This window comes from Pseudoliparis swirei, chromosome 12, assembly GCF_029220125.1.
Source record: "Pseudoliparis swirei isolate HS2019 ecotype Mariana Trench chromosome 12, NWPU_hadal_v1, whole genome shotgun sequence".
Classification (NCBI taxonomy): domain Eukaryota; kingdom Metazoa; phylum Chordata; class Actinopteri; order Perciformes; family Liparidae; genus Pseudoliparis; species Pseudoliparis swirei.
The window spans coordinates 13,561,925-13,583,446 of NC_079399.1; the positions used below are offsets into that span (position 1 = coordinate 13,561,925).

The 21,522-nt window shown below is 45.5% G+C and overlaps 1 protein-coding gene across 11 annotated transcripts in view; it reads right to left on the minus strand.

Annotated features, from left to right (window-relative positions):
- Positions 1-297: 297 nt before the first annotated feature.
- LOC130202917 (DNA (cytosine-5)-methyltransferase 3A-like) overlaps positions 298-21,522 on the minus strand; it is a 60,699-nt gene continuing 39,474 nt past the window's right edge. For 8 of the 11 annotated variants that reach the window (XM_056428802.1, XM_056428798.1, XM_056428799.1 and 5 more), the window contains 9 exons: positions 20,411-20,495; positions 17,039-17,184; positions 16,846-16,936; positions 16,543-16,691; positions 15,644-15,729; positions 15,449-15,518; positions 14,817-14,935; positions 13,590-13,712; positions 298-438 (listed from right to left, as the gene is read on the minus strand). In XM_056428802.1, coding sequence (XP_056284777.1) covers positions 390-438; positions 13,590-13,712; positions 14,817-14,935; positions 15,449-15,518; positions 15,644-15,729; positions 16,543-16,691; positions 16,846-16,936; positions 17,039-17,184; positions 20,411-20,495 — 918 coding nt within the window. In that variant the 3' untranslated portion in view covers positions 298-389. Of the gene's footprint in view, positions 439-9,293; positions 13,713-14,816; positions 14,936-15,448; positions 15,519-15,643; positions 15,730-16,542; positions 16,692-16,845; positions 16,937-17,038; positions 17,185-20,410; positions 20,496-21,522 lie in introns of those variants that run through there. The other 3 variants (XM_056428793.1, XM_056428795.1, XM_056428794.1) reach the window with 3 other exon arrangements.

Genomic DNA, 21,522 nt, shown 5'->3' on the forward strand with positions numbered 1-21,522 from the left:
AATTGAACCGCTCATTGGCTCGGGGTCAAGGAGCAAGCGACTCAGACTCCTCCACCACCTTAAAGGGGAAGGAGGAGAAAATAAGAACCCGTGCACGTTTTTTGAGATTCGTCATCCACCGGAGATGTGGATCAACGTGAAGTTCGGCCAACTCCACCCGAGTCCCGCCAGCTCAACCCGGACACAAGGCTACAGTATGTTGACGGGAATCGTACACACTGGTGGCCCTCGGGGGCCGCTGCCTCTCAAAGGATACTACAGAGGCACCAGTCCTGTATTCCTGCGAGTTCTAGGGTACACGTCCAACACAGACACTCCGTCCAGTCCCGGCCGCTCCTGCACCGTCAGGACACTGGTCAGTATCTGGCCGACCTCATTGCCGATGGAGGTCACCCAGAGAGCTGTCCCCCTGCAGCGGCCGGCCAGCTTCTTTGTGATCTGTGATGTGACGGCAGTGATCTTTAAGATTACACTTCTTTTTACACATTATCTACATCGGTAAGGGAAAGTAGATCTATTACACATTCTAAATTTATAATAATTGCAAATGCATTTTATCACAGACAACTATGTTAATGTGTACAGGAGAATACATATAATGTACATGGCAATCTATTACACAAGACCAATACAATATTACACAGTCATAATAATCATAATAGCTCAAACACACAGCTACAGAACAATAAGATCACTATGTCTGGAGGGAAAGTTCCCCCTGTAAAATACAACTGTGTTACTTCTCTTTCCCCTGTACTACAGTTCAAAGGAAAGTACTGTACACTTGACTTCACTACACTTATTTGACAGCTACACTTTGCAGAGAAACATTTTACATTTTCCACAACTACGCCTTACTTTTATAAAACATGAAGCATTTTAAAGAGTGAAAAATGATACCCAACAATACATAGGACGTGTTAAATTGCTTTCAACTGCACAGCATGCTACATTTAAACACAGCTCACATGTTTATGAATCAGTATCAATAATCCAACAGTATAGAATATTATATCGAACTTTGAAATGAGGCAATCTGCATGATGCATACTTATTTTATAGTTATTGTATTGCTAATACGTCTGAACCAGTAAAGACACTCAAAAATTGAAATGAGCTCTTTAACTTTACTGAAGCATAATTCATCGTCTGTAAATTGTTCACTTCATACATTTGTTTAATACAGTCAAGACACTCAGGATTAAACAACTATATGAAGTGAACAATTCACAGAATAGAGGAAATATGCTTAAGTAAAGTTTAAGAGCTAATGCAATCTAGCTAGCTTGTATTATCTTTTAAACTTAACTATAGCTCGCTAAGTCGTGCGTGTTTAACTTGGCCTCGAGGTGAAAACACACGCGCACAACTAGCTAATAAGCAGTTTGAGTTCTTAACCTATTGTTCACTGGGTGCTTGTTGAGTTCACTGGTGAAAGGCGGTTGAGTGAGTGAGACGAGTCTCTGAACGGAACATCCATGTTCTAGGAGGAACTCAGAACCTTCCATTTCGAGCATACATTAGAACTTCTAACGGTCGCGGGACCACGCCCCTTTGCTGTGACGTCACTTGACCGGGTCACGTAATTAGATCTGTTTATTATTACCACCTGTTATTAAACTGGTAAATGTTTGTAATATTGCGTCATGCACGGATTGTAACATTCATGGCAATCACAACCACAGCGCTGTGTATACATAATTTTTTTTTAAAGTAAAAAAATACACCTTTCGGCCAACTTAAAAATGAGACAGCAAGCATCTGTACACTAGAATATTTCCAGATATAGTCATGATATTTTATATTTTCATTTCATCTCCACATTGGACTCGTCCAATGCATTATAATGAATACAACATGTAGCGACCCTGGGCCAGGAGCGCTACGAGACATTGTCTCGCTTATTGCCGTTTATTCGGGGACAGTAGAGGCGATGTATAGGCCTTTTGCCATTCCGCCTTGTATATACTGTAACGGACTGAGGGAAATGTTATGTTCAGGATGTAAGTGAACGTCTCACGAGCTGGTAGCTGTGAGGCGTGTCTGTGATTGGACAGCGAGTGATGTTGTTGTGTGTGTGTTGATGTGTTACGCCGTTCGGAGCAGAGCTATGACCCGGAGCAGACGTGAAGCTGGTTGGGAGACTTTCACGGCGTTTTGCTGTGGTTTTGGCGTAGGCTACGGCCAACAGTAGCTTGTTCTATGTTCCTTGAATAAACACCCTATAAGCCATCTACGTCTCGTAGCGTTCCTGACCCAGGGTCGCTACATTTGGTGTCAGAAGTAAAACTTTCGCTATCATCAACATCGCCACGCGAGGTAGCAGCAGAGAAGCTAAGTGGCTAACGCTCGTCAACGGTGAGAAACATGGAGCCGTCTCAAGATTAAACGGGAAGGAGAAAGTGACGGGAATTGGCGGGCGCAGCCGGAGCCTGGCAGACGACGGAGCACCGAGAGCGGGTAAAAGAAATGACCGCTAGGATGGCTGCGGAGGCTGGCTTTGGCCACTCAGGCCGGTGAGGGAAATGGCGGAGAGGAAGCCGCAGGAAGGGACATGACTGAGCACACTGAGACACGGAGAGAAGCTATTCCGTCCACAATAAAGACCCCCAGATATGACGGTAAATCCAACTGGGAAGCTTTTCATGCACAATTTGAACTATTAGCCCATGCCAGTAGATGGTCCACTGAAAGCTCTCCAGTTAGCGATGTGCCTCACGGGTGACGCTTTATCAAGCCTGCTGCTGCTGAGTCCTGATGATCGGAGTGATTATGATGCACTAATTGGGGCTCTAAAGCGACGATTTGGACAATGCTCTGCCACTAGCCTGCTCCGCTCTGAACTATGCAGCAGACAGCGACGGCCAGAGGAGCCGCTGAGGGAGCTCGCGAATGACATTGAGGGGCTTGTTCACCGCACCTACGCCCACATGCCCTCGTCCATCCAGAGTGAGCTCGCTAGGGACCATTTCCTCCAGGCCCTGCTGCCAGCTGACCTGCGCATCCAGACACTACTCGCTCACCCTGGGTCGCTCCAGGAGGCTTTGGAGTCAGCAACGGAGAGAGAGATGCTGTGTGCTGGCGCCATGGGTAAAGTGGTTGAAAAAGCACCAAAAGGGAGCGCTGCTTGTGAGACGGTGACGGTGTTGGCGCAGCCTGCCTGGGTGGGGGAGCTAACCCAGCTAGTGAGGGCTGCCACTTCGAGAGATGAGAGGCAAGACAAGCCACGACCAAGAGTCTGCTGGGGGTGTGGCCAGCCTGGCCACCTGATCCGACACTGCCCCTGTTCCACCGCGAACAAGGGAAACGAGCCGGGGACCGCATAATCGGGACGATGCGGACCCCTGGCACTCTGTCCCAGCCCCCTCTAATTAACAAAGCTACAACCGTCCGACCAAATAAGGGCAACCAGACCACGGAGGATTTTGATGGTCAGCTAGAGCGACTAGTGGTCCTGGGTCGAACATGGATAGGAGACTGTTGGTATGCAATGCTCACCATTGGAGGGACATGCTGCTCTGCACTGGTAGACACAGGTTCGTCAGCAACCCTGGTGAGGCCCGATGTGGTGACAAATGGGACTGATATTTTCCCACTATCGTGAAACTGCAGTCAGTCACCGGGAGCGAACTCCTATGGTTGGGGAAGCAATAGTGACTCTGGGCCTGGGGAAAAGTCTATCCGCTGCCGGTGTGGGTTGCTAACCTGGAGGACTGTATACTGGGACTGGATGTTCTCGGCATTGGACTGTGTCATCGACACAAAGAGAGGAACTCTCACGTTCCCTGATGGTCATGTGATCCAGATGTGGCGCCAGCCACCCGGCCTGGCTGTGTTGCGACCCACACCGCTGCCACACTGACGGCTGAGACAACAAATGATGCTGCCCTAGCTGCATCCCTTCAAATGAGCTGTCCACACTGCCTCCACCCTGCCAGCTGCTGAGTTGCACCCACCCCAGCCTCTGTCCGCCAGCTACAAGTCCACACACACAGGTGACAAACGCCTCTCCACCTGACGACAGTGAAAGAGTCTTGGCAGTGAGGGAGGTCTGGCAGGCAAACTGTGGTGGTCTGACTCCGAGCGAACAAAATCTGTTGTGGCAGCTGCTTCTTTAGGTCAAGGACTGTTTTTCAATGTCGGAGGACGATGTAGGCCGCACAGATCTCATCCAGCATGACATCGAAACAGGAGATGCACGGCCGATTAGGATGAGACCTCGACGCCTCCCACTGGCCAGGCAGGCTGCGGCAGACAAAGCCCTGCAAGAGATGCAGCGAGCGGGAATCATCGAGCCTTCCACCAGCCCCTGGGCCTCGGCGATCGTCATGGTCCCCAAAAAGCAGAAGGAGGCGTGGCGGTTCTGTGTGGACTACAGGCCCCTCAACAAAGTGACAAAAAAGGACTCCTACCCCCTTCCACGCATCGACGAGGCCCTCGACACGGTGGCAGGGTCAGCCTGGTACTCCTCTTTGGACCTGCGGAGCGGGTATTGGCAGGTCCCTCTCAGCCCTGAAGCTAGGGCCAAAACTGCCTTCATCACTAATGGGGGCTTGTGGCAGTTTAAAGTCCTTCCGTTTGGCCTCTGCAATGCTCCTGCCACGTTCGAGAGGCTAATGGACAGGGTACTCGCTGGTATCCCTCGGCAGGAGTGTGTTGTGTACCTGGACGACATACTGGTGCATGGTGACTCCTTCCAGGCGGCTCTCGAGGCCCTGAGGCGGGTGCTGGAGAGAGTGGCAGCAGCAGGTCTAAAGCTGCACCCACAGAAATGCTCCTTCATGCAACGGGAGGTCACATTTCTGGGGCACAAGCTTGGGGCGGTGTCGGCACCATGGATGATAAAGTGCAGACGGTGAAGGATTGGCCTACCTCCAACACTGTGCAGGACCTGAAAAGCTTCCTGGGCCTGGCCTCCTACTATAGGAAGTTTGTGAGGGTTTTCCTGCATAGCTGTACCACTGTTCCGCCTGCTGCAAAAGGGGTGGTGTTTGATTGGACAGAGGAGTGCCATGCAGCTTTCACTTCACTGCAGAGAGCCCTTGTGGAGGCCCCAGTCCTCTCACCGCCTGACCTCACCCTGCCTTTTATCCTCGACACGGACGCCAGTAATGCAGGCGCAGGTGCTGTGCTGGCCCAAGTGACTCCTGAAGGAGAGAGTGGTGGCGTATCACAGCAGACAGTTCAACAAGGCTGAACGCCGCTACTGTGTCACGAGACGGGAGCTGCTTGCTATAGTCTGTGCCATCCGACATTTCAGATATTACCTTGGGGGCCTCCACTTCACAGTCCGGACCGACCACTCTGCCTTACAGTGGCTCATGTCTTTTAAGGAGCCAGAAGGCCAGCTGGCACGCTGGATTGAGGAGCTCCAGGCGTATGATTTCACTGTGGTCCACAGACCGGGGGCACGCCACGGAAATGCTGGCCAGCGACGCCTTGCAGCGCTGATGGCTGCAACTACTGTGAGAAGAGAGGCGCAGGAAGAAGAGCGGCTGCAACCTGGTGTGAAATGTGCTGCCGTGGGACCGGTGGGCACGCCAGCGGGCCATGGACTGACAGCTGTGGACGCAGCAGAGTGGGGGTGCAAACAGGAAGAGGATGTCGACATAAGGCCAGTGCTCGCTTGGGTGGGATCCCAACAGCGACCACCTTGGGGAGAGGTTACCATGTGTTCTCGAGCCACAAAGGGACTCTGGTCAACTTTTCAAGCCCTGCGACTGCGTGATGGTGTCCTGCAGAGGGGGTGGAAAGAGCCGGCGACTGGAGAGACACAGTGGCAAGTGGTGGTGCCTAGGGCTCTGAGAGAGACAGTGCTGCGGGCAATGCATGGAGCTCCGGGATCTGGTCACTTCGGCGTGACGAAGACCCTCCGTCGCCTCCGCCAGGGGTTCTACTGGGGCCAACATAGGCGGGATGTGGAGGACTACTGCGACAGCTGCACAGTGAAGGCCCTGCAGACAGATCTCATGCCCAGCTCCAGCAGTTTCCGGCTGGGTGTCCCATGGAGAGGGTGGGGATTGATGTTCTTGGACCGTTTCCTCACTCAGAGAGGGGCAACCGTTACATCCTCACTGCAATGGACTATTTTACTAAGTGGCCCAGCGTACTGCATGCCGAACCAGGAGGCGGAGACGATTGTGGATGCTCTGGTGGGGGAATGTTCAGCAGATTTGGGGCCCTGAAGTCATCCACACAGATCAGGGCAGAAACTTTGAGTCCCGTGTCTTCGCCGCCATGTGTGACAAACTGGGATCCCACAAGACCCCTCCATCCACAGAGCGATGGGCTGGTCGAGAGATTCAACCGCACGCTGGCACAACAGCTGGCCATTGTGGCAGCTAAACATCAACGCGACTGGGACGACCACGTGCCTCTGGTGCTGATGGCTTACAGGTCTGCGGTGCAGGACTCCACTTCCTGCTCTCCTGCCCTTCTCATGCTCGGCAGAGAAATCCGGACGCCAGGAGATGATGATGGAAACCTCCTGGGGTCCCCGCTCGACTATGCTCGGAAACTCCAGGACCGCTTGGAGTCGGCCCAGTTTGCCAGGAACCAGATGCGCAGTAAGGCAGAAGAGGAACTACGATGTGCACGTCAGACGGCGCCATTTTGAAGTCGGAGAGCTGGTCTGGGTGTATAGCCCTCAGAGGAAGAAGGGCAGGTGCCCAAAGCTCGATAGTGAGTGGGTGGGGCCCTGCCGAGTCCTGGAGAGACTTGGAGAGGTGGTGTACAGGGTCCAACTGCCACCACGAGGAAGGAAAGTCGATGTGGATCGAGACAGGCTGGGGCACATCCACCCCATCAGGACAAGAGCCTGGGGCACGGAACCCTGGACTCAGCCCAGACTACCCCAAACCCTTCCCAATGGGCCCAGGACCCTTCACAGGCTCTTAGTGTCCCTGGCCCCGCCCTCCTTCCCATCCCTGCCCTTGGTCCCAGCGTCCCTCAACCCCTTTTCCCTCTCCCCAGCGGGCAGCCTCAGAGGAACCGCAGGGCCCCTGGCCACCTAAGAGACTTTGTTTGCCCCCTCGGGGGCGAGGGACTTTGTGGGGGGAGGGTAGTGTAACGGACTGAGGGAAATGTTATGTTCAGGATGTAAGTGAACGTCTCACGAGCTGGTAGCTGTGAGGCGTGTCTGTGATTGGACAGCGAGTGATGTTGTTGTGTGTGTGTTGTTGTGTTACGCCGTTCGGAGCAGAGCTATGACCCGGAGCAGACGTGAAGCTGGTTGGGAGACTTTCACGGCGTTTTGCTGTGGTTTTGGCGTAGGCTACGGCCAACAGTAGCTTGTTCTATGTTCCTTGAATAAACACCCTATAAGCCATCTACGTCTCGTAGCGTTCCTGACTCAGGGTCGCTACAATACTTTCATAAACTTTCTAAAACTTCTTAGACCGTTGCACTGTTTGTTTTGTATTTTATTGTGTTGTAATGTATATTTTGTGTAAGCACACTGAGTCACTTTACCAAGTCAAATTCCTTGTTTGTGCACTTACTTGGCCAATAAAACCTGATTCTGATTCTGACTGTGGGCCGTAGCCTCCGCTAAACAGGAAACACAGTGACACAAACAACAACATCCCCCTTCACTCGCTCAGCCAATCACACTTTATACACAATAAATATTCTCACTTTTTTATTCAATTTGACGCAAATGCATTACTGTTATTACTGTTAACTATTGATACTGTTGATATGAATAAAATGGAGAAACGGCCAGCAACGTGCAGTATAATTCTTCCCAATTTTATTCAAATGAACTCAAACAATTGTTATCTTTGCTGATTGTGTATCAGAACAGAAGGTAATTTATGTATCATTATACAAAAATGTAGGTGCAAGGGAACAACATGTGAATGTAATAAAAGGGGGAAACTGGGAATTTAATTAATTAATATTATTATAATAATTTGTATAACACTGCGGGTGCTTATTTCAAAATTATCAGACAATTTACCAACACTGAAGAGGCACCGATAACAACATAATCAGAAACTTTTTATTGCCATGTATATTTATATATACAAGGAATGTGTCATGGTGTCATAAAGAACCATATTGAAAATATCTACAAGGTACATTTGCGTTTTTACTTTGCAACAAAGGTCCGCCTCAAAGGGCATTGTCAGGTCCATACTGTTGGCCTAAATAGATCAATAAAACATTTGAGATATCACATATAATCCAGATCCTCTCCAGGAGCGCCTTCCTTCCAGCTGCCATCTCACTCTCCATCCATCCATTATCCAAACCGCTTATCCTTGAAGCCGATCCCAGCTGACATTGGGCGAAGGCATCTCACTCTACAAACAGTCTGAGTTTTAAAAAGTTTTTTAAAAAAATGTGATAATTGTGCAGCCGTTATCTTTCCTGAAGTCTCGACGTTCATTGGCTGCTTTGCAGGCTAGCCTCGGAGCTACCGTCACGTGCGCTCGCGGGCCCACATGAGGTCAGATTCCCAAACGTCCTTTAGTTTCATTGCTAATGAGTAAGACCTCACCTGAAGCCCTGCTGTTCCAGCTGCTGCTTCCTCAACCTGAACTACATATGCACTGAGTTTCCTGAATGCATTTCGAAATGATGCAGGTGACACTAAGAATATGCAACATCATATCGTTTTTAACCTACGGATGCCTCGTTAGTGTCGATACACCGTGCAACGCGACAGCAGGAGATGTAGCGGCTAACATTAAAGCTAACTGAACCCCCCCAACGCTGCGGACATCTTGACGCTGATTGGCCAAGAGTCGACACGTCCCATCAAAGATGTTTTATTGCGAAGAGCACCACTTCACATTTTCTGCGTGTCTCACTCCAATCTCATAAACGCCGGCCGGCCAGTTGACCCCCCCCCCAAAAACAAAAACTCTTCGGATCTACACGATTCACGTGGATGACCTTTTTTGATTTCAAAACGGCGAGTTTCACCGAAACGTATATTTTATTACATTGTTTTATATATATATATTGTCATGATGTATATTCTATTACATTGTTTTATATATATATTGTTAATACTTTCTTCTTTTTTGTGTGTGGATATTGTATAGTTTATTCTCATTCTTATTCTTTTTTTAGTCTGCTACTGCTGTCGGGTGTTTTGCACATAAGAATTTCACGAACCGATTATACTTGTATAAAAGGGGATGTGACAATAAAAACTTGAAACTTGAAACTTGTTTGCAGGTATGAAAGTGTCTGTGGGAACTGAAAGACAATAAGCTGTTTACAAATGAAAACACAACGTGACCCTGAACTGACGTGAATAATAACTCAGCCTTTAGACCAAATCACAAGAGACAGTCCTTTTTATTATTCACGGTTCATTTCTTACATTGTTCAAGTACAAAGTTAAAATGCCTTTTTAATTAGTTCATATTCATACAAGAGTAAAATAATAATAGTGCCTTTTCATTACTACGACAAACTTAAATACAGTCATTGTAAAGACAAACTTGATTTATACTCCTAACAATATACTTTTCTTTTTTTCAGATAAAATTGTAGCACCTTTTTGAAACACCACCAGGTCCTTTTCTCTCACGCTCGTCTTCCCTCTAGTCCAGGGGTTCCCAAACTTTTTAGGCCACGCACCCCCTTCTACATCCCGACCGGGTTCACGCACCCCCAACTCCGAGAAGAGTTGTTGACGGGGGGGGGGGGGGGGGGGTGCTCGTGGGAGTCGCGCGCGAGCCGAGAAGGATTGTTGACGGGGGGGTGCAGACGGGGTGCAGACCGGCGTCGGAGCTCTGCCGCGACCACGATCGACGTATCTTAATTATTACACCATTAGACCACCATTACATTTTTCCTCTCGCGCACCCCCTAGAGACAGCTCGCGCACCCCCAGGGGTGCGCGCACCACACTTTGGGAATCCCTCTAGTCCATGAGATGAGAGTCTGCATGCGCCACCGCTCCAGCTCTGTCGGTGTGATGCATGCGTCTGTGCGTCTGTCTGTTCATAACCCTGTGTGTGTGTGTGTGTGTGTGTGTGTGTGTGTGTGTGTGTGTGTGTGTGTGTGTGTGTGTGTGTGTGTGAGTATGTGTGCTTTATGTGTTTGTGAATGTATCAGTGTTGAAAACAGCGCATCGTTCAGCCTAAAAGCTGTTGATAGGCGAACAGAAACATCACCATCGCGTCACACATCGTTTAAAAGGATGGACTCCTCTCAAATTTAGGCTACTCGGGAGGAAATTACGCGGAAATGAGGAGACGTTGTTTTTCCACTTGCTCATTACTTCAGGAAACGAGTTTCATGTATAGTATATACTATTCTACGAAATTCAATTTAAAGACGAGAAAGCATTTCAATGCTTCCTTTTTCCAAACATCTCCTTAGCACTAAAGAGAGATCCAATTTCACATGTCGGATATGACTCCATGTAGGAGCCATTATTTAAAATGGCATCCGGAGTGAAATCTCTCTTTGTTTATTAAGACATAACAGAGTAACTATTTCTGTTCTGCCTCCTTCACGCTGTTGTGTTTGTCTCCTTCAGGGGGAGTCCTATAGGCCCAGAGGAGGTCAGGGTTTTCAATATTAAGCAAAGAAAAGCCCAAAATGACGTTTTTAAGTACGAAAAAATAACACTTTTCTGTGATAAATGTTATTCTTTAATCCTTAAATCATCTGGTGACCCCTCAGAGTTATTTTAGCACCCCGTGAGAGGTTTTGAACCTCCCGTTATTTGTCTGCCATTTGTTTTGATTCTAACATGTGCAAATAAACACTGTTCTGAAAAGGAGAGAGTTCTCCCCCGGATCCTTTCAGACGTAATCTTGGGTGTTTATTGATTAATAATATTGATAGTTTCACATCAACCTGCCGACAGCGCACGCTTCCTTCCGCGTTATTTCAACTCGCCGTTGTTCGAGAGTCCATCAGCTCTTCGGTTCAACATCTCTTCCGGCATCCTTGGGTACAATAGAACAAGTCACTATGCTAACTGTAATATATGCTTTCTCGAGCCTTGCTCTCTCCCCTCTGGGCTGAGACTGAACTGAACTAAGCACCAACCTGGAACAGTACACACACACAATAACAGATTATTATTGTAATTATTATTACCATGATTATTATTATCATCATTACTCCCTAATCTAACATGGAATCGGAGATTACACTGACATGCAGCACCGGAGGGGTTCGGGGGGAGGGGAGGGGAGGGGGGGTTGGGACGCAGGTTAATGACGTCACACCCGGCAACAACACAGTGTGTATGCATGTGTGTGTGTGTGTAGATTTTTCATAGCTAAAATGAGTGTAGAGATAGCGTGAGTGTCACTATGTTTCCAGCAAGTGTGTGTGTGTGTGTGTGTGTGTGTGTCACCTGCAATCGGCTGTAAAAAAGAGTTTAAAAAGCACCTGAAGGTTGGTTGTATAATCGAAGAGTAAACATGATGGATTAAAACGTTAAACCTGCTGGTTTATTGTTGGTTTTTTGTAACCGTGTGAGTGTGTGTGTGTGTGTCAGCATAGACTGTGTGTGTCCAGTTGTTCGCTGGTATCTGAGGAAGGTCAGAGGATCGGATGGCTTCCTGGAAAAAGATGGTCACCTGACGACCAAGAGCACCAGACTGAAAGAGATGTTTGCTCTAAAGACAGCCCTGTGTCAACAAGACACCGGAATAAAGGGACGTCCATACACACACACACACACACACACGCACACACACAATCTGTGTGTGTGAGAAAGTCTTGGAGACATTTCTATATCATGACGAGCCTTTTTCTTCACTTGCTTATTCCTATTCAAGGTCACAGAGTTTATCCCAGCATGCATTTGGGCAAACAGGCAGAGGAAACCCTGACACAGGCATAGGTTATAAGGAAGCCTCCGTCGTTCACACAGGGCGGTCTGTCTCAGTCGTAGGAAGTAGAAAACCGGCATCGTGTCGACAGAGTGAAGGCCCGGCTCTGGTGCCACTGGACGTCGACATTTTGGATCCCTAAGAAGCAAAGTGGGGGCGTAACCGCAAGAGCCGGAGGACTGTGCCTAGTTGTCATAGCAGCGTCGTAAAAAGTTATGCGTGCGTGTATTTAACAATGCCATTAACAATACATATATTGTATATAAAATAAAGATGCAATCTCCAATCCTTTAAATAGCGAGCAAACTAAAAATGAAATGACGTTGGCAGGTGTTCACGATGCTAAAGGTCGCGACCTTCACTCACTGCCTCGTCCAGAGGGTCAAAACCAACCGGACGACTTCACAGCCTCATGTCACAGAACTAGATGATCTGAACACAAACTTCACCAGGAGTGTTTCTCTTCACCGCAGAATAAGTCAAATGAAACAAGTCGGCGACGGTTTGTTACGGTCTAAGATCCAGATGTGTTTCCTGGAACTTTACGCCGATATTAATTGTAACGTCCGACCTCCGAGGCCAAAGTGTTGTCCGTCTGAAGCTTCTCTCAGGCGAGTGGCGTGAGAACTAAAGTGACGTACAGTAAAGGTTTGCTCTATTACGATGAACACAGTGAACAACATCCATGGAGCAACACGTAACAGTAACCAAGGCAACACACATGCGAGTGTGTTCAAATGCTACAAGTGTGCAGAATACCGCATATATATATATATATATATTTATATATATCATTTTCATATTTCGGTTATGACCGACAAGATTTCAGAGAAACGTGGTCTCTCTCAGGAGAAGACGAAGACCTTTTGTTTGTATTATTTTACAACACGAACCTCAGAATTATATTTGTTAATGATTTGTTACTCCGGAGCAGCTTTTCCAACAAAAGCAACAAAACAAATTACAGTCTGATTCACTAAATATGAATCTATTTGATCATATTTACTATTTTTTTGGACACTGCCTCTCACAAAATTTGATAAATATATAGAGCTTAATAATCCACGTCTCTTGCTTAGCGTTGCCCCCACCTGCTTGTGAGCTAAATTAGGGACTCAAAACGGTGCGACCGAAACAACCAGAGACCGCCGCCCCGTCTCCACGGGCACCAGAAACTCTAAAAGTGTTGTATTAAAGTTGCACCATTTGGACTTTATCCCTGCCTGACCAGCACCATGAGCATGAACTGCTGCTTGTGTTTGTGTATGTGTGTTCATTGCACTGTAACACACCAGCAGCGCCGTCACTCTACGTGAGCACAGTGACGTGTTTTGGGTCAGACGTTTGTTGATTCAAGGGAACAGAAGGTTAGGGCTTCTTCGTGAGCTCTGGGCCCCCTGGGGGGTCGTACTCCAGCTGCTATGACACAGTAAAGCTAGAAGACATCAGTTTCAAGGTCGGACAGGAAGTTTGTGTGAAGACATTACAGAAACCCTGCACCAGTTTGTGTGTGTGTGTGTGTGTGTGTGTAAATCAGCAAGGTAGCACCTGGGGACTATGATCAGTCAGTGGTCTACATGATATCTAGGGAAGCAGACCTTTACAGTGTGTGTGTGTGTGTGTGTGTGTGTGCCCGGTCCTGTGTCAGCCAACCTTCATGTACAAGCTCTATACTGTGTGTCTGTCATTATATACTGTATGTGTGTGTGTGTGTGTGTGTGTGTGTGTGTGTGTGAGAGAGAGTTGGTTTGTGACTAGTTGCAGGCGAAGTACTCTTTGAGCGGGGCGAAGAGGTGCCTGATGACGGGGACGCTCCAGGACCGACCCAGCAGCCTCTGCCTGGCGAGACGACTCATGTTGGACACGTCGGTGTAGTGGACAGGGAACCCAAACACCCTAGAGACACACACACACACACACACACACACACGTTAATTTATGATTTATTTTAAATAGGTCCTGAACTTTAAAAAATGATGTTGTATTGAATGATTATTTCATGATGTAAGAGACTCATCATTTGCATCTTATCTGGGTTTTTTCTTCACTTTCTATTCGAGTTCACACAACACGACGTTCGAAGTCGTCAGATGGCCGTTCTGGAAGTCGTTGTGGTTTTCACGGTACGTGACTGACTGGCGACACGGTGTCACACACGACAAGAGCTTTCATCTGGAGGAATCCCCGATGACTGAATGTCGAGTCTCAAGACGACGATTTGTCCCGTGACAGGCGTCGTCATGCTGGCTGACGTTGTCGTGTTCACATAGCGGCTCAATCATCTTCACGGTTTCCCCTTCGTAGAGCACGCATCGTGTTGTGTGTATTCACGCAAACATCCAACACCCTACGTGCAACAACAACAACAACCTTGCTCTATACAGCACACACACAGTTAGAGAACTTTTATTATTATCCAAAAAACTGTGAGGCCTAAAGTTGAGTCAAACTAGACGTCTTCTAAGGGAGCTTGTTAGCGGTAATATGTGATGGATGAGAGTCTTCTTGCTGCAGGAAACTACTTTTTAATGAATAGGGACATTAAATTGGAGTGGCATTTTAAATCTTAAATATAGGGATTAGGGCTGGGCAACGATTACAATTTTTAATCGCGATTAATCGCATGAATTCCCTGATTAATCACGATTAATCGCATTTGTATACGCAAAATCCAATAATTAATTCGTATAGCGGGGGGGGGGGGGGGGGTTGCTGCGATTAAACATCTCTCTTGTTCTGCCTGTTTAACGTGCCCAGCCCTAATAGGGATTAATTTGGTCTAAATAAAAAAAATGTGCTTCCGATATGCACATGTTTAATTTACGTTGTTTTGACAGGAAACACTTTTAATGCTGCACAAAAAGATGAGAGACCGTCTGGATTAATTAATGAAGTAACACGAGGACATTTAAACGAAGCCGATTAGAATCACAAACATAATCCACACGGGCGTTTAGAGGGACTCAAACCCAGCACACACACACACACACACCACTGTACCTTTCCATCTCGGTGCACCAGAGGATGTCCTCCTTGCTTTCCATGAAGACGGGGAAATGCTCGTCTTTCCCCTGCTTCACAGAGTTGGAGCGTGTCGTTATCGTACGCAACTTCTCAAACTGGAATTAACATCCAGAACCAAGCACGCACAAACACACAAACACAGACAGACACACACACACAAACCCTTTTTTAATCCTAAAACGATCCCCCTTTTCTTCAATGCATTGGGATTTGAACACACAGTCATCGTTAACAAGCGAGCATTCGCTGAATAAATGACTGACACGCCCTCAGAGCACATGTGAGAGGAGGAGGAAAATACTGTAAAAATGCAATTGCAGAATTAATCTACAATCTATTATACCGTATATCTATGCTCAAAGGAGAAATATTACATTTCTATACATCCCATTTCGATGCTGCAGGAGTATCATTTCATTATCTGACACCCCTGATATTGATTGTCGGTCAATTTACAAACTTTTTCCCCCCTCAATTTTTTAATCAATTAGAAAGTAACATTTCATATTTATACATTTGTCTTTCTCCAAACTTTTGGGATATTATATGATAATGAGCAGAGACACACACACACACACACACTCGCTCTCACAGAGGTGGATGCATACCTTGGCGGTGCGCCCGTGCTCGAGGCAGTCCTGTAAGTCCAGCCTGTCATTCATCATGGCGGCCAGAGGTCTGGAAGGTGAAGAATAAAAGGTGACAACATATTAAAACATGTTGATTTAAATTTAGATTTGATTTATTAAACAAATCGGCTAAAAGTTACCGGGTCATAACAATGGTGTGTGTGTTTGTATCACCTGGACATGCCTGGCAGGTTTCCCCAGAAATAGCGAGCGCGGTGGGCAGCAGAGACCTCTTTGGCGTCGATCATCACGGGGTTACACTGCGGAGGAGCGGCAGATTTACTTCCTGTTTCCCTTAATATGGACATCTTCCTGTCTGTCATAATCTCAGTCTGGGAATAGTAACAATGCGATGATAACGCGTGTTTTTGTCCTGATACTTATGGGAAGTGAAAGCAATATTAAAAGGTGTTTTGCACACATTTAATGGTTGAGATAATATTTTACCTTTATTTCTGAAACGTAGGTTATTTTTGTTCATTTAGAGCCTCAAAGACGAGGCGCTGATGGGTACAGAGCACTGATATCCAACATTAATGTTGAAAAAAAACGTCATTATAAAATTCTAACCCTGTTTCATGTTTATTCAGTATATTCCCCCCCATTGTTAAGCATTTTGTTTTTATTTTTATTTTCATTATCAGTATTGTTATTACGTATTGATCCCCAGAGGAGATATTTGGTTGGACGGAAATGAGCACAGACCAATAGAGAAAGTAAGAATAAAGTATTACGAGGTATATCAATATATTTGTTTGTCTGTGTGAATATGGGAATCTAATAGAAATATAATCTAGTATAAAATGAAATAAAACAGGATGACATAATGACGTATAGTATAGTATGGCATGGTCTCCTCTGCTGTTCTACAGTCTGTTTGTTTTTATATTCAGTTCCCTTTTTGATTTCTGTAGATAAAATCATTTAAAAACAACTAAATGCATGATACAATGTGTGGTTTACATTTCCAGACAGAGCAGTACATCTTCATATTTCCCAACTGTGGGATCCTTAGGAGTAATACACATGTCTCTATATGACTGTATGTATTGTCTGTGTTCGTGCTACTGTACCTCTAAGAAGCGGGAGATGTCCCGTTTGTCACTGACTCCCATCGCGACCACGTTCTCAAACAGCCAGTAGAACGGACGATCGTCGCCCGTTTTTGGTCGAGCCTCGTGCAACAGGCGGTAAAACTCAAAGAACAATCGACCTGTTCCCTCTGCGGGGAATACAGTTCAAATTCAGCGCCCATGTTTAATTTCACATTTGTTGTCTAGTTCATTTAATCTATTCTCGTCTTCTCATTTATAGCAGAATAGTTGTGTAGTCTGGGTTACATTTGAACCCAGACGGATTCAAAGACCGCCTCTTACCGAAGAGGCCTTTCCTCGCTGGGTTGACGATGGAGAGGTCGTTGCAGGGGCTTCCTCCTATCACCAGGTCAAAGGGTCCCCACTCCTCGATCTAAATCAAAATAAATCAAAATAAGCATTTCCCTCTTCTGCTGTATTTACACGTTACTGCATTGTGTGATCTGATGTGTGTAGAAGGAGGAGTTTCACTCACATGTTTGCGTGTCATGCTGCGCACGTCGCCCACGTACATGATGCGGCCCTGGTGTCGGACCATGCCCACTGTGATGGAGTCCTCGCACACCTCGGACGCCACGTACTTGCCAACCTGCATGCCCAGATCCTTCAGCACCAACAGACCTGTGTGCACACACGCATACACACACAACACATGCACACACAACACGCACACACACAAGGTTCAAGGTAAATATATCGCCATTCCATGGTTGCGCAGAGAAATGCACTTGAAGTCCCCGTGGGAAAAGTAAATCATTAACCAGTTGTTTTTTAATAAGTTACATTAATTAACATGAAAGTAATTTAGGTTAAGTGGATAATCAGAATCAGAATCAGAAATCAGAATCAGAAACAGTTTTATTGCCAGGAATGTTTACACAAACGAGGAATTGTTTTTGGTGGAAGGTGCAACATTTGGACATGACAAACAAACAACAATCAACACGACAGAAAGACAGAGAAGTGAGAGAAGTTAGTCATAAATAAGGTAGGAGGTAACGTAAAGTTATATAAATAAACAATTCTAAACCATATTGAAGGCCCACTGTGGGAAAATGAAGTTTGATTATCTGATTTGATTTGGTAAGCCAGGTGTCATCCAGTCTCACCTGCAAAACAGAAAACTGTCTTTCCTTTTTTTGTTTTCTAAAATAATTGAATGATGCAACCTTGGATGTTATTTACTAACAAAAATAACACAAATTGGATTTTCTTTTAGTTTTTAAGAGGCGGTCTTTGAATCTGTCTGGGTTCAAATGTGATAGGAAAAGGTGGGGGCGGAGTTTAACGTAGAAGAAGCGGAAGGGGATAACCGGTAGAGGCCGGTCGCGACGCCTGGAGGTAGAGAGGTTGGCGTGGTACGAACAGCGGGGGAAACACTGTAGAGGGTTGCGTCACCTTTATGGCCATAAGAGCTCCACAGGCCGGCGACGATTTATTGTTGGTGTGCGTGAGCGGATGTGTTGTCATAATTATAATGTTATATAAGTCCTGTTTCTTAGTTTGGAGAAGTCTGTTTTGTGTTGTCTGTATTTTTCTCCCCAGACAGGTTAAATATTATTTAGTGAGTAAACTCATTTATTTTTAATAGAAAACCGTTCTCTGTGGTCAGTTTACAATGTAGTGTGGTATAATTAAATAAAGCCATAGCTAAATTAGAGACGTTCGTTATTATTAAGAGTAATATAAATTCCACCAAATACAAGTAAACCTTCGTGGAAGCTACCTTTTTTAATAATAAAAAAATTAATACAAAATAAACACCCCATCATTCCTGTGTAAATATTTACATCCACAAGAGTGTCGGGGTGCTAAAAAAAATAATTTGCATTATTATAAATAAGCTGCTCTGAAGTCTGGTGGTCAGCAGCTGATGGCAGCAGTGAACGGCTGTGGGCATTGTGGGTTTTAATATTCTTTGGGCTCGGCCCAGGCTCCTTGTGACCGACCTCACGGATGCTCGGCAGGAGATGTTCTGGTCACATTTAATCACCTGCTGTCCAGAGCCGAGTCAGCCGAGCACTTCCCTACCAATGTGTAATGTTTCGTGTCAGGATGCTTTCTATTGACATTCTGGAATAGTTGATAATAGAAAATAAAAATGCAGCTTATTTCTTTTGCCAGGATGGAGATGTCTGATGACCCAGTCGTGTTTTTTGGGATGCTGATTCCCAGGAACTCTGCACTTGCTCCACCTCAGCTCCATTATGTAGCCACAGGGGTGTCTGTTCCTCTTTTTCTAAAATCAACCCGTCCATCATCTCCTGTGTTCTACTGAGGGTTTACTGACGTTGACCAGTAGGTGGTTCTGAGCGCCACTTAAGATCCTTGAGTTGACAATATACACGTGGCTTCATGAAATGGACACATTAACATAATAGTAGGGCTGTGAAACGATTAAAATTTTTAATCGCGTTAATCACAGGTTTTTGTGGATTAATCATGATTAATCACATATTACCGATATTCTCGGTATATTTTGTGAGAACATAGAGATTTATGACAAAAGACGGATATATACATTTATACATTCTTCTATTCTGCAACTCAGCAGTTATTTAGCAGTTTTCTTCCATATGGAACATTAATACATCTTCATCCTAAACAGAATGTTTAACCCTCCTGTTACCTTTGGGGTCAATTTGACCCCATTCAATGTTTAATGTCGGTGTTCTTTGGGGTCAATTTGACCCCAGGCTGTTTTTCACTGTGTCAAACATATAAGAAATATCAACTTTTTTATTTATTTAAAGGGCTATTTAGGTAGTCAACAAACAAACATAAAGTACCTCACACTTAAACTTGGGAAGCAATATTAATTCTAATAATTTTCTGGAGGTTTTAATTGCTGGGGTCAAATTGACCCCGAGGGTAAAATATGTTAGTAAATGTAAAGGTAACAGGAGGGTTAAACAGAACATTTTCTCTTGTTTGTCAACCATTAACTCCACCATGATACAATCTAAAGGCCTCTAGTCTTCCTCTAGCAGCTGCTGAGGCAAACTGACTGTGTGGGTTTTCTTCATGAACTGGGCCGTGATGAAAGGGACGGCGGGGACACCGCTGCAAAGCTGAAACCTCACCGGCCCGGACAGGTGGACAGATTGACAAGTGACTTTTTTTGCTCGGTCGATGCGCGCACGGAGCTCTGTGGCGCGAGGCGGAGATCGATAAGTGTTAACGCAACGCGAAGAGACAGAAATGACATGCTGCTGTGGAGATCGATCAACAACAGACGTTTAGTTTAATAAAAGAACAAAGACGTGCTATAGAGAACATGTCAGGGGCGGGCCAATCTCTTTAATGTCATGCGATCTACCGACACTACGCGCGATCGACTGGCAGGTCGCGATCGACGTGTTGAGACCCTGATCTACAGGAAGTAAAAGTCGTAACAAGGTTTCCGGAGGTGAACCTGCGGAAGGATCATTACCGATGAACAGACCGTCTGCATGAGAGCGGACAGAGTTCAGATTGAAGTGGTGTATTGGAAGCTCATTTTGCAAGTGACTTTTTTTTCGTCCCGACGACCAACAACAGACGGATTGGAAGCTCATTCTGCGCATGCGTTAAATGCGTTAAAAAAAAAAAACTAGTTAAACCTGTAATTGAATTAACTGAGTTAACGCGTTATTTTTCACAGCACTACATAATAGTAAAAGAAAAGATGACCAAAGTTATTATTGTTAATCATGTGGGGACCATGACCTTTACAACAATCCATCCAATAGCTGTAGAGACATTTCAGTCTGGACCAACGTGGTGGAACGACTGAACGACAACGTCTATTAATAGACTGATTGATCAATAATGAGAATGGTTCGTTGCAGCCCTACACATCATGTACCTGTGGCAATGCCGTCAAATAGGGAGAGAACTCTGATTGGTTTCCTCTTCTCAGCTGAAACAGGAGGATACAGCTTGGCTGGCTCCTAAAAGAGGTAAAAGGAAGAAGAAATATCGATGAGAATAAGATTATATATTAATGTTTCCAGAGAGCTGCACATAACACATGGACTTTATTGATCTGAACATGTTTCTGAAGTTGTAACCTTCATGGGTCATTTATAGCAGATCCCCAGATATTAATGTTTAACGTTTAACTGATGTATTTCACCTAGTGTCCCTTGTAAGGTTAGATTACATCATGTCAGGCCTGAGTTGGTGTAATGGGGTATTCCCTAGTATAGTACATACATACAGGTGCATATAAACAAGCAGAAGTCTGGTGTGTGTGTGTCCCCAGAGATGTGAGATGGAGTATGATAAGCAGAAACATTACTAAAAGCTAAAATTGTGGCGTAAAAATTATTATTGAAGTATTTTAACCAGCATTTTTAACCACCGTGTACCCCTAATGTCCCCGGATACATGACGACACCTGCTGTCACATGCAGCGGGACATGTACTTAATGTGCTTTACTTGAGTATTTACACTTTACGCGACTTTCTACTTCTTAGCTCCACCCTCGACAGCTTCAAAATGAAAGTGACGAATATATATTCATAGATCAATATTTATCATCCATATTTATAATATATATGATTCTGAAATAGGTCATTCTGCATGTTTTGATGATAATAGTAAACTAAGTTTTGAATACAGGACTTTCCCTTAACAGATTTGAATAGTTTTTCCACCACTGGTCACGTGTCCTTCTCTCTTCCCTGTGAGCGCTTTGTTTTAGAAACCTTATCGTACTCAATATTTAAGTGATGCAGTTCATCATCACACTCTATGGATGCAAACACATCTCTGAATATAAAGACTATTATGAACTCATTTTCAAGAAAACTGTTCACTCAATAATTTTAAATCATTATCATTTGACCGGTAACCTGATTACAATCCTGTCTTCACGAGGCTGCAGCAGACATTCAAAGCTGGAGTTAACATACCGGTGTCATACATCGTGAAAGTAAACGGCGGAGGCATCCATTCATACTAACGTTGTTGGT